The sequence below is a fragment of the Mandrillus leucophaeus genome, unplaced genomic scaffold, assembly GCF_000951045.1.
Source record: "Mandrillus leucophaeus isolate KB7577 unplaced genomic scaffold, Mleu.le_1.0 Scaffold187, whole genome shotgun sequence".
Taxonomy (NCBI): Eukaryota; Metazoa; Chordata; class Mammalia; order Primates; family Cercopithecidae; genus Mandrillus; species Mandrillus leucophaeus.
The window spans coordinates 3,869,960-3,888,617 of record NW_012101887.1 but is presented as its reverse complement, the minus strand read 5'-3'; the positions used below and the strand labels follow the sequence as shown (position 1 = coordinate 3,888,617).

General features: G+C 32.9%; 1 protein-coding gene across 1 annotated transcript in view; it reads right to left on the bottom strand.

Annotated features, from left to right (window-relative positions):
- Positions 1-18,658, bottom strand: part of ADGRV1 (adhesion G protein-coupled receptor V1) — a 596,733-nt gene that overhangs the window by 451,951 nt on the left and 126,124 nt on the right. Inside the window, exons 35-44 of the mRNA XM_011978020.1 lie at positions 15,501-15,631; positions 14,813-14,912; positions 13,709-13,888; positions 12,894-13,057; positions 10,528-10,621; positions 8,376-8,454; positions 8,127-8,265; positions 7,035-7,176; positions 2,711-2,973; positions 343-518 (exon numbers count right to left, since the gene is read on the bottom strand). Coding sequence (XP_011833410.1) covers positions 343-518; positions 2,711-2,973; positions 7,035-7,176; positions 8,127-8,265; positions 8,376-8,454; positions 10,528-10,621; positions 12,894-13,057; positions 13,709-13,888; positions 14,813-14,912; positions 15,501-15,631 — 1,468 coding nt within the window. The remainder of the gene's footprint in view (positions 1-342; positions 519-2,710; positions 2,974-7,034; positions 7,177-8,126; positions 8,266-8,375; positions 8,455-10,527; positions 10,622-12,893; positions 13,058-13,708; positions 13,889-14,812; positions 14,913-15,500; positions 15,632-18,658) is intronic.

The window sequence follows — 18,658 nt, the reverse complement described above, 5'->3', positions numbered from 1 at the left end:
GAGTCATTCATTTGGTTTGAGCAGTGAAGTCTACTTTATATTATTTCTTGCTTTTCATTATTTTTAAAAACACAAAATAGTACAGACCTTTACCTGAAAGTGTGAACTCTAAGAAAATAAGAATTCTAATAACACCATTCTAATAAAAGGGTGAGTTTAGGTTTTTGATACTCCCAGTTAGGAGAGTAATTGGTCTCTCTAGACCTATCTTTAGTCTAGAGTTCATTTTAAAAATCCTTTTAAAAATAATTAGACATCAATTTCCTTCTGCATTTTCTTATGCAAAAAATATTCCCTACTTATAGGTTCAGAAGGGATAATTTCCTTATGAATAAACTATACCTATTTTCAACTGCAGAGATACTGAATAGCCCCAAAGGGGCCTGGTTTTGCAAAACTGTTATCAGGGTTTGAACACGTGCCCCTAGTCTAGCACCTCCAGTTGGATTAAACAAGGTGCAAACAAAATACTCATCCATTTCTGGTTCCGTGTCTAATATGGCAGATATGTGTAAGGCCTGAAAACAAAATCAAAAGATAAGGTTACTAGAATACAGTATTTTTTGCAACACACATACAGAGAAATCTACTAAACATTTCTGACAACAAAATACTATGTTTTGAAAAATACTATCTCACTTTGATTTAACACTGATTCCTACAATGTGATGGTTACACCTGTTTCAGGTTATTACTTTTAGGATTTTCAACTTTGTGATATATTGCACTGAAGTAAAGTGTCCAAAAAACATTTAGTGCATTTTAAAATAACATTGATTAAAAATTACATCTATGTCTTCATTTTTGTGAACTTTTTGTCCTGCTCTGGCTACATAACTTGATTAATCTCATTCTAATCTAGGGTTCACTGTTAAAAAAACAGTTGCAGTCATAGCAGGCACAAATTAGAAACATCCCGAATGTTCATCAGTGGGAGAACAGACAAACCAATAGTGGTCTATTTTATAAAATGCTACTCAGTGATTTAAAAAAATGTCCAACTACTGATGCATGCAATCACACAGACTTAAAAATTATATTGAGTGAAAGAAGGCAGACACGAAAGAGTACACACTGTATGATTCTATTTATGGGAAGCTCAAGCAAAATGAGTCATCAATGATAGAAATCATAAAGTAGTTTCCTCTGGAAAGGGGACGAGACAAGGGGAATCTTCTCGGTGATGATAATATTAAACACATTTATTTATTTATTTATTTATTTGTTTGTTTGTTTGTTTATGAATGAGACGGAGTCTCTCTCTGTCACTCAGACTGGAATGCAGTGGCACTCTGTTCACTGCAACCTCTGCCTCCCAAGTTCAAGTTATTCTCCTGCCTCAGCCTCCTGAGAACCATTACAGGCACGCACCACTAAACCTGGCTAATTTTTGTATTTTTAGTAGAGACAGGGTTTCACTATGTTGGCCAGGCTGATCTCAAACTCCTGACCTCAAGAGATCCGCCCACCTAGCCTCCTGAAGATTACAGGTGTGTGCCACTATGCCCAGTCTTAATGTTAAATATTTTAATCTAAGTGGTAGTCACATGTGTGTATGTATATATCGTCAAAGTCACTAAGCCATATACTTAAGATTTGCATATTTTACTGTTTATACTTCAAAACAAAAACTTTTTGGAATAAAAGCAGTTATGTCAGTTAAATTTATTTAATCCAATTTGCTCTAACATTCAATTTGCCTAATAAAAATAAAAGTACATACACATACTGTGAAAAAGGAGTCTTTTATGAAAAAAGTCACAGTAAAAAATATAAAACAAACAAAAAAATAAATTTAAGAAAAATTTTAAAAGATGAAAAAACATGAATAAACAGAAAATTAATAAAATATTTCAAATTTGAATTTTTATATACATATTTCAAGATTTAAATGTAAGTGACCTTGCACAAACCAATTAAGGTTTTAAATTTCCAAAATGTGAAAAAAAACCATGAAAAAGAATATGCATTTGCAAATGTGCTGAAGTTACATAAACTGATCATTAAAAAAGTAATTATTAGATGGACTGTTTTAGACAAAATAGCTTTAAATCTATTATTTTAGATTTATTATACTTGATATAGCTGGCTTGAAAAGTGCCTAAAGCTAACATAATTAGCTATTTTAAACTTAAACTGTTTAAAAAAATAAAGTTTAGTAGCAGGAACAGAAAATTGTGAATACATAGAAAAAGAGGTTTTGGAAGGTAAACTGTGAGTATAGATCATATTTATAATTAATCTCAAATCCCCAATTTTTTTCTCCAATAAACTATTCCTGTTGTCAAACAAGCAGTCTGAAGTAAGTAGTTACATTTTGTTCAACAAAAATGTGGCAAAAGGGAAATGACTGGCTGGGACTTAATGCTTACAAAAAAATCGCTTGGGTTTTCTTTTATATGGTTTATATACAATATAAAGTGACATATGCAATTTAAGTGTGCTGAAAATTTAAAAGAGCCATACATATATTTTCTTTATTATTTACATATTCTTCTACCCTATTAATAGTAAAATGTTCCACTTGCACTTTATACAGAGTAAATAGAACTACAGCAATTGTCACATAGTAATTGAAGCATGTCTTTATCTATCACCTAAGCTGGCAGAATTGTTTTTTCATTCTAGGACTTGAGTGCTCATCTAAGAGAAATTTATTTTATAAATATTAAAGAAAAACTTCCATTCTCATTAAAGCTTCTTACTGTACCTTGAATCGAATACCTTCTTCTAAAACAATATAGCCTTTGGAAGGAGTCAGATCTTTAGATTCATTTGAGGAATTCACTTCTGTCACAATGAACTGAACTGTCACTGTTCCAAACAATCCTTGTGCAGGTTCCCGAACAATGTACAACACTGCAACACTCTCCTGGACGTAGAGAGCTGTTGGCTCTCTTAGGAAAAAGTGCTCACTGTTGTTAAATGATAGAACTCCAGGGCCATCATCATTAGCAAGGACAATAATTAAGGCTGCCAAAATAAAAATATTAAAGCAACAAATGAAAATAGATTGGTTATAAATGCTGAAAAAAGTGTGGATGTCTAATTGAAAACTAGGCCAACTCTTTCCCTAAGGTGATTGTTTTAAGAGGATCTTAAAAATGACAGAATTTTTCAAAGCATTTAATAAAATTCCATATTCACTCATGATAGAAAAATACTCAGTAATCTTGGGATAAAAGGCAGCTTCCTTAACCTGATGAAGCAATCTCTCAGAAGTCAACAGCAAAGATCAAACTTAATATTGAAACATTAGCAGCATTCCCACTAAAAACAGAGACAAAATAATAATGTCTGTCATAATTGCTACTATTTAACAGTGTCCCAGGGCTACCAACCAGATAACACTTGTAAAAGTAGTGGAAAGAGTCAGAACTGTCACTATTTTCTAGATGACATGATTGTCTACTAAGAAAAAGCAAGAGAAAATATTAGAACTATAGTAAATACACAAAGCAAGCTGAGTAACCTTCACAAATCAAGAGTGTTCTATTTTTTACTGTCACTTATATTAATAATAATTGAAACTAATACTATTAAGAACTTGCTAATTGCTTAACCTATATTAACTCTTATAATTCTTGCAATAACCCTATGATATTGATTATATTATTATTCTCATTTTACAGAACCTATGATTGAAGCATAGACAGGTAATTTGAAGAAGTTTACAAGCTGGGAAGTGGCAGACCTGGTGCACAAAGTCAGGAAGTCCGCTTCAGATCATACATTCTTAAAGACTACTATAATATCTCTATAGATCAGCTATCTAAAAAAAAAAAAGTGGACCTTATTCACAATAGCAACAATACTTAGAAATTACCCTAATGTAAAAACTATAAAACCTATATGAAGAAAATCACAAACTTTTAATGTATGACTGTAGCAGACACTGTCAGCACCTCACCTATATCCCCTTCACTAAAGTGATCTGCAGCAGTTCCTTTTTGCCCAGTGATCTCTCTTTACCTGAAGAGAGCATCAGCCCATGCAGGAGTAAAATCACAACTGTTGCAAATTCAACACCCAAGAGCAACTCTCAAATGATCAGAAATAGGAGCCGGTGAATGAACAGCCCAGATTTCCTTCCTTGTCATGGGACAATCCTAAGCTTTATTCAACCTGGTGTCTGAGAGGGACCCCAGCAGGACTGAGTGTCAGTTGCCCACAGCAGTACTGTTCATTAGGACATCACCTATCAACTTTCCTCTCTCTCTTTCACCTCCTTATTTCTCATCAGGCCTCCACAGATCACCTCTCAAATAAACTAAATCCTTGTCCGAATCCTTGTCTTATAGTTTGGTTTTGAGAGAACACAAGGGAAGGCAATGGTATAAAAGATTTGAATTACTGGAGAGACATTTTATATTTCTAAATTGGAAAACTCAATATTATAGTGATGTCAAATCTATCCAAATTAATCCATAATTCTAATTCAACACCAATCAAAATTGTTTGTTTGTTTTATAGATCTCAGCTTGAATCTAATGTTCATATGAAAGAGACTTTTTTAAGGAATAGGTGAGATAATTTATAGAAAGAAAAAGGAAAATATTTGATCTGCAAAACTAGCAAAATGTACTTCAAGGCTATGATAAATAAAACAGCATGCTATTAGCACATAAATAGCCAAATAGAACAAAACAGAGTCCAGAAAAACGATAGGTAGATGGATAAAAAGAAGGAAAAAAAGAAGGGTAGATATTTCATGTTGAAAATTGATGTTTCAACTCTCTGTTTCATTCTCTGTACTGTTTTATACATTTTAGGGTGTATGTTTTATACATTTTAGGGTATACGTTTTATATTTTAGGGTATTGTTTTATACATTTTAGAAGAAAAATGAAGTTGTATCCTTGCCTCACACACTACAAATGAATACCTTCCTTATATGTTCAATAATGTAAATATAAATCAAAACTATGAAAACAGTAGAAAAATATAGTAAAATATTTTATGGCTTTGGGTGAAAAGACCTAAGTAAGCAGGATTTAAAAGCATATCAAAATATTTGATATTTTAAATTTAAAAAAATTTATGAGACATTATAATAAAAGATAAATGACAGACTGGGAGAAATATCTTTATAATATATTTAAGAGGCAAAGGGCTGAATTCAAAATATATGACTATTCCTACAAACCAATAAAGCAAAAACCACAGGAAAGTATATAAGGGATACAAAAAACAGAATCACAAAGAAAAAACCAAACCCGTGTCAAGCTTACTAACAAACAGGATAATGAAAGAAAAAATCACAATAATGCATAATACAACCACATATTTTTCAGTCATTAGAAATGGCATATGAAAATTTAAAGATTAAAGAAATTGCTGGGAAGGATATGGAGAAACTATTGTATATGTACACAGTTGGAGTGTAACTAACACAGAAGGCAGTGGATTAGTCCTTTCCACTCAACATGCATTGTACTCAACGGATGATCTTAATTATCCACATATACAAAGATTTATGTAAAAGGATATTTATTGGAACTTTATAAGGATCTGGAAATAGTTTCAAGGTCAATCAATGGGGCATGGTTTAAGAAATGACTCACTGTCAAAGCACTTATTGCTCTGAGGAATTTTTTAATCTTTAAAAATAGAAAATTACAAATATAAAGTAACCTTGGCAGCACCCAATAATATATTCATTTCTCCTACTCATGGAAGTGGGCATGTAACCGATGTAATTTCAATCAGATTTATATGAGGACCTTGTAGGAATGCATGAATGTGAATACTCTCTCCCGTTACATGAAATGCAGAAGAATGATCCTGATCACCATCTCATAACAATGAATGATGTTAGCCTTGCAATGAAGCCAATATTCCAAAAGGCAAAGAAAAGAGACAGAAAACCTCAGGATCTTTGGCAGCATTAAGTCCTGCTCCTGTGTCATCTAAAGCCATATGTCTCTGTACCCTCAGGTTAAATAAACCAATAAATTATATGTGTTTAAATCCATTTGCATTGAGTTTTCTGTTATTCGTACCTAGACTATTCTCAACCAACACATGGCATCCATTCATACAACCATTTACCAACCCATTATGTTTTACAAGAAAATAATTTGATCTCAAATGTATACTCTGAATTTGAAAAACAGCCACAGCCTCAAAAAATAAAAAATAAAAATAAAAATAAATAAAAAGGCTTCTGGGGATTTAGAAATATCAATGTATTTTATCAATATAGCAAGAAAAGTAAAAACCAATCCTGGGGCTACTCAGAATTCTTTCATATTTTCTACTACAAATCAAATATCTCCATAAAGGCCAATAATTTAGGAATGCAAATATTCATCAAATTAACTAAAAAAAAAAAAAAAAAAAAAAAAACCTGCTCAGCCACTGACTAAAACAGAAGTTTGAAGGGTCAGTCAGCATTCAATCCTTGAAATTCACCTGGCTTGTCTATCATCAGAAGGAATGGAAGTGACTTTTTAAGAGCTCTTCCAACCTTAAAGTTCTGTATGTTCCCGAGTTTTCTCCTTTGTCTCTTTCTTACCTTCTCTAAACAGTCAGCACAATACCTATCAAGCAATGGAGCAGAATGACTCTTAGCAACAACACCTAACTGTTCCAACCAAAGAATTATGGCTCCCATAATCTGTCTGAAGTATCTGTATACCTCAACACTATGCGGAAATACTACAGAGTAGATGACACTAAAGGAATTACCTTTGTAATTCCTTCTATTGCTAAGTAGGAAACCAGAGCAAAATTGAAATTCCAAAGGAAAGACATCTACAAACTAAATAACCCTACAATAACTGAGGAAATAATATTATCGCTAGTATCAACCTACTTTTTTTGTCTTTCACATACACGCCTATATACACCAACACATACAAGCTAGAGGCACTGTTATAGAGACACAGAAATTCTGAAATTCTCTAACTTAAAATCACTCTCATTGTAAGCATAGAAAACCACCAAGACTTTTTAATCCCTTTACATCTTCCCCCATATTAAGGAACCCAGCATGAAGGAAAGGAAGCTGTTTATAAGAAATTATTAATTACCTATTGTATTTTTCCCTAGCTCTAGTCCAGGAGAAGGATTTGTTAAAATCAGCTGAAATTTTTCATCTCCTTCTGGAATGTCATCATCAAGAATCATGATATTGACATTTTTATACCTTTCTCCATCAGCAAAATGAAGAATCTGGTCAAAAAGGTAAAAGCAGACAGTATTATATTTATATACACTGAGTTTCTATAGAATGTTTGGAAAGAAATACAATATAGTTGCAAATGTAAAGAATAAGCTATTTTACATTGAACTTTGTTTCTTTATTTTTTGGTTTATATCTTTTTATTTAAACTGTCAACATTAACTCTAAAAAGTAAAAATTATGAGGGGGCTGGGCGCAGTGGCTCATGCCTGTAATCCCAGCACTTTGGGAGGCCAAAGGGGGCTGATCACTTGAGGCCAGGAATTTGAGACCAGCCTGGCCAACAAGGTGAAGTACACTAAAAATATAAAATACATTAAAAATACAAAAAAAAAAAAAAAGAAATTAGCCAGGCATGGTGGTGGCCACCTGTAATCCCAGCTACTCAGGAGGCTGATGTAGAAGAATTGCTTGAACCTGGGAGGTAGAGGTTGCAGTGAGCCGAGATCGTACCACTGCACTCCAACCTGAGTGACAGAGCGAGACTCTGTCTCCAAAAAAATTATGAGGGAAGAGGAGAAAGTAAACATTTGGCTAAGAAATAAAAGGCGTGAAGGGATCAAATAAAAGTATTTTAAAACACTAAAGGTGTTTCAGTGAGCAAAAACAAAGAAATAAGAGCTAAAATTTTCGAGAAGTATGAGAAACATTCTGGAAAGACTATCAAATGATATAAATTCTTTAATACTACAGGTTGTGTTCTCCAGTACCAAATACTGTAATGAAATAGTTAATGCATACAGAATAATATTTAGAATAGTAAAATAGTGAAGGGAACTATTTTACCATGTGGAAATCTTCTGTCCTAATTTACTTTGAAATATGTAATGGCTTATTAAGAATAATTTATTTATATGGGACCTAAATCACTGTAATTCTTAAGGAATAATGATTATAAAATAATTTGTAAAAGTCATCTGTGATAGATTTTGAGACCCACCATTGGGGTGAAGATATAATCCAGCCCCAGTTGTGCTTCCAAATTCTGAGCATACACAAACAAGGAAACATGGCCAAGAGCTTCTCTGCTCCTCTGGGCTACCAATGTTAAACTTCCATGGGTTTCATTTACTTCAAACCTATAATATAGTTTTAAAAAAACATTACTTTTTCCCTTATAAACTTTTATTTGGTAGACAGTAAAAAATACAAAACCCAGAAGAGGACTCTCACGCAGCCTTGGCCTTACCTGCTATGTTGCCATTCAATTACACCTCGGGCCCCATCATTGGCATCGATGATAATTTGTGCAGTCAAACCTTCTGAATCTAAAAAAATAGCAGCATATCTTAAAATACATAAAAATGATTAAAAGTACTTTTTGATATAGGATTTAAAGACAGTCCCTTTGAAATAATATAACTCCTAATGTACAGGTATTATCAAAATTACTCAAAAGATATTTAAGAAAATAAAGAGACAATGTTTATCACATCTGAATAAGGACACTTTTGGCTAACAAAAGCCACCGATTTATAGAAATTTAATCAACTGAGAACAATATAAAATAATTAACAACTGAGATTACTGTTTTGTTTCTATTATATTAATTAGTTAAAACATATCTGGCATCTCTATTCTATAATATCACTGTTTCAGGAGGAAAGGAAAATGGGGACAGTTGGAAGGAGCAGAAAGAGCCAAAAAAAAAAAAAAAGAGAGAAATGAGAAGAGAAGCACAAGGAATGGTACAGAGAAACATACAGGCATGCAAAAGAGACACAGAGAGACAGGGACACAAACAGAAGCTGAGACATGTGGGAAAGATGGGGAAAAGGTTTGGTGAACTCAAGAGAGATTAATATCAAAGTAAACTTATCTTTCCCTTTTTATTTTTATTCTGTCCACCAAACTTACTTAGTACGTTACCAATACCCTAAAATATTAACTAACCCTGCTCCTGGCTGGCTTTTTGGTTTCAGTCTTAAAATATTACTAACCCTGCTCCTGGGCTAGTCTTAAAATATTAACGAATCCTGCTCCTGATTGGTTTTTCGGTTTTGATTTTTGTTTTTAATATATTGTTCTTTACCTTTTAAATTTCAGAGGTACCACCTTAGTCTAGGACACTTATGATAGCTGCCTGGATGGGGAAAGGGTAGGGAGAGTGTAATTCTCTGTAGAGGGAAAAGAACAACACTGTCCAGGAAAGCATATAAAATCAGGGTTTGTGTCCACCAGACAAGAGGCTAAAAAGCAGAGATTCTAAAATCAGGCCACACCATTGAAGACAGCTCTACCACTCCATAGTTGTGTGATTTGGGGCATGTTACTCAGCTTCTCTTAGCCTAAGCTACCTCATCTGTAAAATGAGAAGATGTAAGTAATGACATTACCAACGTACAAAGCACTTGAAATAGCATTAGAAATCACTCAACAGAAGTCAACTATTCAAATTATCTCAGTAAGAGGATGAAAGAAATCTGAATTGTTTTGTTAGTTGTCTTAGTGTGAATAATAATTATCTTGTAATAATATCTGATGTAAACAGCCTAGTTATTAGAATCATCTATTTCTTTAGCAAAAGAACTGAAACTATTCAAACAATAGGTTAGAAACTGATTATTTCCTTTCAATATTTTCAAAGTTATCACAATGAGTTTCAGAAATGAATAAGGAATGTCTGTTCCCCAGGCCACTGCTCCTGGCCATGCTTCTCTTCCTTTAACCCAAGTTAACTTTCCCCTGTCCAGCACTGCTTCTAACCAGTTCAGCACCACCCTCTATTGGGCCATCACACCTACAGGCTTCAGACAAAATTTCCCAGTAGTAAATGTCCACACTGAAAACAGGAGTTTGTGTTTAAACAGGAATACATCTTTTCAAAGGAATCTAGATAAGTTTGTACCAAGGTTCAGGTTTTACCTTTCAGTCTGTAATGAATTAACTGATTCTTTTCTAAAAGCATGAAAAGAAAAAGAAAAAAGGTCAAAAGAGAAGCAGAGAACACAACAAAGCAACAAAGAAGCAAACAACAGCACTGCTTAACCTGAAAGAAAAGAAAAACATCTGAGAGTTTGGAGATCTAATGAAAACAGCTAATTTTAAAAGATAATGAAAGAAAAGTACCTTCCAAAGAACTATTTTGAGGATTACAAATTTGTTTATAAAATAGTTGTAAAATTTAAAGGACATCACACAATAATTTTTAATGTCTTTACATTGTTCAATGTAAAAACTGCAATATATGAGAGTATCAAAAATAAATATAAAATTCCATCATATTTTGACACATAGCCAAGATTAACAAAACAGCACAATGATCACTTCTGATTCAAAAACAAAGTTTCTTCATTTCATTTGAAGTGAGTGAAAAGAAACAAACAAGAAACCCCTTATACCTAGTCTGGGAGGAAATGAAGTTGAAGCAGCCATGATAAGTTCAACATAAGTTAAATTCACCAGGAAATACTCTTCTAGCTCTGGTATATCATCCTGAAAAAAATCACACCATTAAATTCCTTTAATTATATTCTCAAAATAACCCTCAGAAACCGTTTTTAAGTTAAACTGTGTAATTAGTATACAGAAGATACAAACATGCAACCATAAAGTAGACATCTAAATTAGAAAAAATAAACATAAAAGTATTAAACTTATACTTGGGTGTATAGGAAGTAATTAGGTTGACACATATGAAACCACTTAAATATTTTAACATTTTTAACCTAGATTTATATAATATGTAAACCAATCTTATAAATATATAGGCCTAATTATTTTAAGCATAATATGAACAAAACACTTTAAATTACCATAATATCCAATGTGTAGAAGGAGGAATAGAATACCACAAAAAAAAAAAAAAAAGGGCTTTGCAGTTCAAGGAGGCCTAGTACCGAATTCTATAATTTTAAGTAAGTTACTTAAATTTTAGGACTCCAATTCTACTATTTCTATACTGGGGCAATAATAGGTCCTTTGGGTGGGAGACTGTAATAATGATTACAAATCATGTGTGTAGAGTGGCCTAGAGAAAATGCTTTAAAATTAATAGCTATTATTATTAATCACTAGTCCATATAATAGCAATGAAAACAAGGCAGGTACTACAAACATAAGGATTAGCAAAATCCATGTCAAGAATGATCAGCCAGCCGTCAATATTTACAAAGAAACACAATGTGTGTATATATTTATGCGTATATAATGTCAGCACACACTCACCAACGTATGCTTTTCTCCTCACTTTATTTAATGGAGTCATGTTTCCATGTGAACAAATATGTGAAAATCATGATCTCTAGATTGTCTTATGCAATATATGGGCCAATATGAGTTATAAGGTCAGTGACACAGAAGGACTGCTGTGCCTACTCTTACTGTCCCCCACCCCCCATGCAATAACTCCTCCCTACCACTCCCCAGGGCAGTTTGTTCCTATATACATAGCCCTGCAATCTCTTAATCTAGTGCTACTGAGGGGAGCAAAAAGGGTTGCAAAGAGCTAGGATGAAACAAAGGTGGAACCAAAAACCCCATGTTCAAAAAAACCTAGACTCCTCAGAGAAAAGAAGGGCAACTATGTATTCTCTGCTTTAAAACCTAACATATCTAAGGAATAATCAATCCATTTATTTATATTGTTATTAATAAAGTATACATTTGAAAGATAACTTAATTGAAAGCTTTATCAAATCTCATGTTATATCCCATATACTGACATAATATTACCTTTAATTTTATAGCTTTGGAATTTTTATACTGTTGTATTAGGTCACAGTGCCACAGTAATCAACAAAGTAAGTTACTGACTTCAGAAGGTAGATGGTTTATACCACTTATAATTTTGTAAAAGAACAGGCCTCCAAGATAATAAAATACATTTTAAAATAGAACTCCCAAAATACATAGGAATTGAAAAATATTTTTTCAACTGCAATATTCATGCTTTCTCCCTCTTTCCCTTCCCCTGTCCTACACACCATCTCCTACTCCCTCCATGAGTACCATTTTTATAAACCTCTTGGAAATGTATTTAGGTAACTGATACACTAAGTCCCAAAACAACATGAGATTCCACAATGTGAAAAATTATTTAAAATACAATTTCAATCACTAATGATTATGTTAAGCTTAACGTAATCATAATTGCATATTGTGCCATCTGCCTCTAGTGAGTCTCTCCCTATCTCTAATGTAAACGGTCCTACTACCAACAAAGATTCTGACATACATGGATTTTCTGGTCCAAAGAATCCTATGGAGTAATCAAAATACTCCTTGAAACCTCATAGGTCTATAACATCTTAAAGGGGATTACCCTAAGAAAATTCTTTATCATGGGTATGTCTATAATAAAATATGTAACAGCAGGCCAGTCGATCTAAACAAGAACAGAAACCCCTGTACGATTAAAAAAAACAAACAATAACAACAAAATCAAGAAAAGAAATAAGATGATTTAAAGGTACCATCAGGGGGAATCAAGCAGAAAAGAATTCACTAAGTTTCTAGTATTATAATTGCAGAGTATCCAAACCTGATATTAAAGTCAGAGTTTTTTTTTTTTTTTTTTTTTTTACAAAAAGAAAAAACTCAGGTAGACCTAGTTTTCACGAAACTTGATGTCTTAAAATGCAAAGTTACTAGAAGTGTCTTACTAAATGTTACTACTTCTATGTTATAGACTCTTCCATCAATTTCTACCTTCTATGTAGTTACTTCAGGTTTAATACAATAGTAAGGAAAAAAATAGGAATTTTACCTCAAGAATGGTAATGTTGATGGCTGCTGCTGTTTCCCCTTCTTCTAAAATCAGAAAGCCAATGACAGGGACAAAATCAACTTCTGGCTCTGCTAGGTTTCCTACTGTTTGGTTCTTCAGACTCAGCATTCCAGGAACCGTGGTATACGTGACATTGATAGCTCCTAATTGAATAGGTTGGAAAAATGTTTTGTAATTCCCTAAACGTTTACAATAATGTCCCATTGTGGATTTTTTGCCTTTCCAAAAAGCACCTTCAGTAGCTAGTATTACTGCTCCCAATTCCTCACCCCTTCCTATATCCATAATCTTTACCATATGATGGCTCACAGGTGTCTCACTGTGGGAAAAGCATATTTCCCTGCCTCTAGGCTTTGCATTTAGATATGTGACTTGTTTTAGCTAATAGAACAAGGTAAAAATGATGATATGCTGGTTCTAACCCTAGACCTCAGGGGGCCTTACACATTTTCACTTGGTCTTTTGTGCTACCACTGGTTCCATGAGAAGAATGACAGACATATGAAATACAGCCACCCATGACCAAGTCCAGCATAGATTAGTAGACCCACAGAAAGCCTAAATTACTGTATGCTGCTGAAGTGTTATGTTTGTTAATTACACAGCATTTCTGTGAAAACAGAAAATTCATTTAATCTTTTCAAAAATAAGGAAGTTATAAAGTTCTGTCCTGAATGAAAAAATATTAATTTTCTCTTGTCCCTGATTTATTTTAGCAATGGCTTTCATCCACACAAGTAGAATATTAATAAGCACCTGCCTGGAAAACCCATTCATTCTAGAGCAACACAAACCTAGAGATCCAAATTCTCTGTTGATGAAAAGCTGAATTGTTATGTTAGCCTCTTGTAGTAACACAAATCTTGATGGAAGAGCAAAATTTAAAACTCCATGTGGTTCATCACTGGCTTCTACTGTGAGGACAGCTGCATATCCTTGAGCATCAAGCAAGGCGATTCCTGCTGGTGGAACTCCTAAAAATGTCAGGGAGGAATCTACCAGTGATTTGGCATTAGCTTTTAATCATTGGAAATATAACCTCACTCTCTGAAACATGAAGGTAATCAAAAGTGTTCTATTTACTTCTCTAACAAATCTTCAGGTTAACAAAAGCCACATTCCATTTTTCTTTCAGGTGGAAGATCATGAATTTCTTCACTTCATATATTACTGTCATTATTAGTTTATATTGGTTATCAGAATTATAGAAACTGAGTAGAAATTGAGGAAGGTACCCAGATAATTTGCTTAAAAATGACTCAATTTGGGCCAGGTGTGGTGGCTCACACCTGTAATCCCAGCACTTTGGGAGGCCGAGGCAGGCGGATCACGAGATCAAGAGATTGAGACCATCCTGGCCAACATGGTGAAACCCTGTCTACTAAAATACAAAAATTAGCTGGGCGTGGTGGTGCACGCCTGTAGTCCCAGCTACTTGGGAGACGGAGGCAGGAGAATCGCTTGAACCCGGGAGGCAGAGACTGCAGTGAACCGAGATAGTGCCACTGCACTCCAGCCTGGCGACAGAGCGAGACCCTGTCACAAAAAAAAAAAAAAAAAAAGGAAGACTAAATTTGAATTATCCATATAATTGGTCCAAAATTCAAATTGGCCTGTAAGTCTCAAATTAATTTCAAAAAAATTCTACCTTTGGAAATGATTTTTATTCTGTAAGTAACTATTTAGCAAAACGTTTCAGGGCTTTTTTCTCTAGTCCATAAAGATAAGTATTCCCATATGATGCTAATGTTTTTTGGATCTAACATTTCTAGGGGACACATAATAAAGTAACATTTTAAAAATTGGTATGCATCTAATTGTTAAATACAGAGATAACAATTTTCTTTCTTTCACGAAAAGAATATACCAAAAAAAATTAAAATTAAATTCTGAATTACCTTGTGTCCTGACATCATACAGAATGACTTGGTATACTTCTTTCTCCTCAGGAATGTTGTCATCCAACAAATGCACAAACAATGTTGTATTCAACGACCCCTATGTTATACAGAAAGAAATCAATCCCTCTATCGTTATCGAATGAGTTATCTCCTGTTTTATTTTTATTATAAATAATGCAGCCAAACATATTTTCATTTAAACAAAAGTTCTGTGGCTTAAAAATAAATAAATAAATAAAAGCCACTGACTCATGGGAATGTAAGCTCCAAGCAGACAGGGGCTAATTGTGGAAGATCTTGAATGCTGAGCTAATGAATGTAAATCGTATTCATTGAGCAATGTGGCACTACCGGAAATCTCAAAGCATAAAGTTGGGGAGGTTTCTACAACAATGGTGAATAGAAAAAACTGGAGCAGAGAAAAGAAGACAAGTGCTGCAGGGACACTAGTCATTAAAAGTTCAATGTACTACTCAAGGAGAAAGTAATATCGGCTTGGCTTAAAATTGAGGCAATGGGAAGGAAGATAAAAACAATTAAATACATCGTCAAAGACTTCATAGCACGTAGGTCTGGAGAAGAGAGAAAGATAATAAATACAATAGTGCTGCTTTTCTATCCCATTTTCCTCAAAATACACCATTCTTTCTAGATATTTGTGGTTGACTTTTCTTTGCAGTATTACCTCAGGAAAGAAGAGTTGTCCGCTAAAGTTAGCAAAATTGAGTTCTAGATTTTGCCCAATAATTTTCCAGTTAACAGTAACATTTCCTCGACCAGGGGAAGTTCTTATTACATGGAATTGCAAAATTTCTCCTGCAAGTAAAATGTGTAAATTGATAAATGCTTAATGGAAAATAAACTTCACATTTGAACTCAACAAAACCCAAACCCCAAGCATGCAACTATTACAGCACCTTTCCCAAGAACATTACAAAGCTGTTCTGTTTTGAATTTTCTAGAAGTTTTACACATGCTTACTGTTTATTATCCCACTTCTAAATACTTCCATTTAGTAGAACTTCAGGAAACTCAACATGTAAAAGTTACAAAAGCACATGCTAAAATGGGAAACACAAACTTTTATACACTCCAAAACATGCACCAGAACATAAGTGTTCTGTAAATTAAAGAAAATAATAAAGTCCTCATGGTAATAACACAAGTAAATTCTTCCTTCACTTTTCAAAAGGGCACAAATTCCTTACACTGATATGCAATGTGATTTTACACAATGCACGCATAAAAATGCTTGCAAATACCTGAAAATCACATTTCTATAGTTATAACTTACATATTACCATCAATGATTTTGTTTTATAAAAAGAAATACAAAGGAAAGGTGTCAAATCTGTACATCAACATCTGTAACTTCGCCAAAGTTACAGTTATCATTCCTGGATGATGGAGATATTTTAGATCTTTTCTATTCTTGGCTTTTATCCCCATATAATACTTTACAAAAGTGAAGAAAATCATAACATGTCTTTCAAATTGCTAAAAGCATAAAGTAAGCTGTTAGGGAGTGTGCTAATGGCCATATGACTCGTTGAAAATATGCTCAATTCATTAGATTTATAGGATGATGAACACAGTTAAGAAATACCAATGAACTATATCACTAAAAAAATTATTATTATGCAAAGATAGAATGATGGTTTAAAAGATTGAGAAGACAACATCCTTAATCAAATTGTACAGCATAGACATATAGTTAAAAATCACATTCACTAAAAATGTCACTTTTAGTTAGTTTAGTTTAGTTAGTTATCCAAGTAACTTTTGTGTATATAAGTAATATCTTCAAACACTTTTTAAAGAGTAGAAATAAAGCAATAAAATTTAAATACCGCTTTCAAGTATTTTTTAAACTGCCATGTTTTTTATTTCTGAAGACAACTAAACAAATATTTCTAATAGGAAAGTTTCTTAAAATATCATGAATTAATTAATTTAGAAACTATCTTAATTTCAATTTAAAAATAAAATAAATTTTTCTTACTAAATTTAAACACAATTTTAACAAAATGAACATTTTAAGGAGAGTGGATAATATAAATAAAAGCATTAGAAAGACTTTTTAAAACACATTTTAAGTGTGTCAATACAAAAAACCTTAGTTGCCATTACGTTAGTAGACTATGTCTTAGACTGATCTTTTAAAAACACAGGAATTTCTAGATCATATTGTCCAAAGATTGGGATGAAACTGAAAGACTGTGTATAGTCAGCCATTGCTAACATACCATTTAAAAATTTTGTATTTGTAAAACTTGTGAACAAAATATAGACACTACTATGAAACTCTGGTGTCTATTGTACAATATATAAAATTTCTTATAGAGCAAGTTTGGAACACTGAAAAACAAAAATTTGTTCCCAAAGAGCATAGAAAAATCCTTGAAATTATTAAGTTATTTCACCTACAGTGTTGTCTGGTGACTCTTTCGTAAGAGTTGTGGTTTTCAAACTTTTCAAATCACAAAACTTGTTAATGGTTCAAAAGGAAAATTATGGAAGTTTAATGAAGTACTAAAGTGCAAAGAGAACACGAATGGCAAGAAAACAAAATGTAGGTCAAAAAATTTCCATGTTGAAGGGTAACCTATAATCACAATAATAAAACTGCAGTTGCAAGTTTACACATAGAGATTTGGGAATAAATACATCACTTTCAGGTAAAAGTAAAAATAAACTGCTTAGGAGAAAAGAAAGTAAAATGTTCAGACAAACTTACTACATGTAAAAACACTCAAAGTCTAATATAACTTCATCAATATCCCCTCTGAAAAGTTAAAAAGTTACCATGAAAGTAATCTGCAAGAAAATACTGCAAAAATATAATTTGAAGCATGACACACACAAACACACACACACACATACACACAAACACATGTGCACCCACACACACATAGAGAAGCACATATAAATAAAAGATAAATGAAGTATTTCTTAAACACATAATCTTGTAAGCCTAGTGAAAATGTATCATGTCAACAGCAAGAATAGTGTGAAATTTTTTCTAAGCAATAATCAAAAGGGAGGTATTGATTCTGTCTCTTTATTGCAGACTTCCAGGAGCCAGGTCCATTTAAAATGCCTCCTGGAAAAAATGACTGGACATTTCAGAAAGATACCTTCTGCCAGGGTGAAAAGTCAAACAGTCACAGGAAAAAGAAAAACTTAAAAATAAGTACTTAGTCTTCCAAATTTAAGGGAAAAGACAGAAGAAATGTCTTAAGAGAGAATATAATTTTTAGATGACAAAAGACTTTACTAGGTACTAAATAGCAAACAGCTTTCTAGTTTTCACCCAAGATGAAAGCCAGAAGAGCCCTTATCTAACCAAGTGTCTGACTACAAAACCAGAAGATCATCTTGATATGAAATCCACAGTTTACCAAAAGTTAGTGACACATTTCAACTCTAAAGCAGATCTGTCATATAGTGTCTAGGACTAACTTAATGCAGATAAACAATATGAATGAAGAATGTATTTTAATAATCCTAAGTGTTTTATGCACTTATTTTCAAGGCCTGAATTCTTTTTACAAAGATAAACACCAACTACAATGTACATAAAAATAATGGAAAACCAAAATACAGAAAATATATTTTAATAGATACATGTATACATGACATACGTATACTATCCAAATTGCCCTCTATAATAAAAAAGAAAATGGGTTAAAACAATTATAGGAATATGAATAATGGGAAGCATAGATTGTCAATAAGAGTTAAGAAAAAGTTGAATATTTCCAATATAGCAGTTCTATATATTTCTTTAAAGAATCACATTTCTTGTTCAAATCTTTGTGTAAAAAAGATTCATGCTGTCCC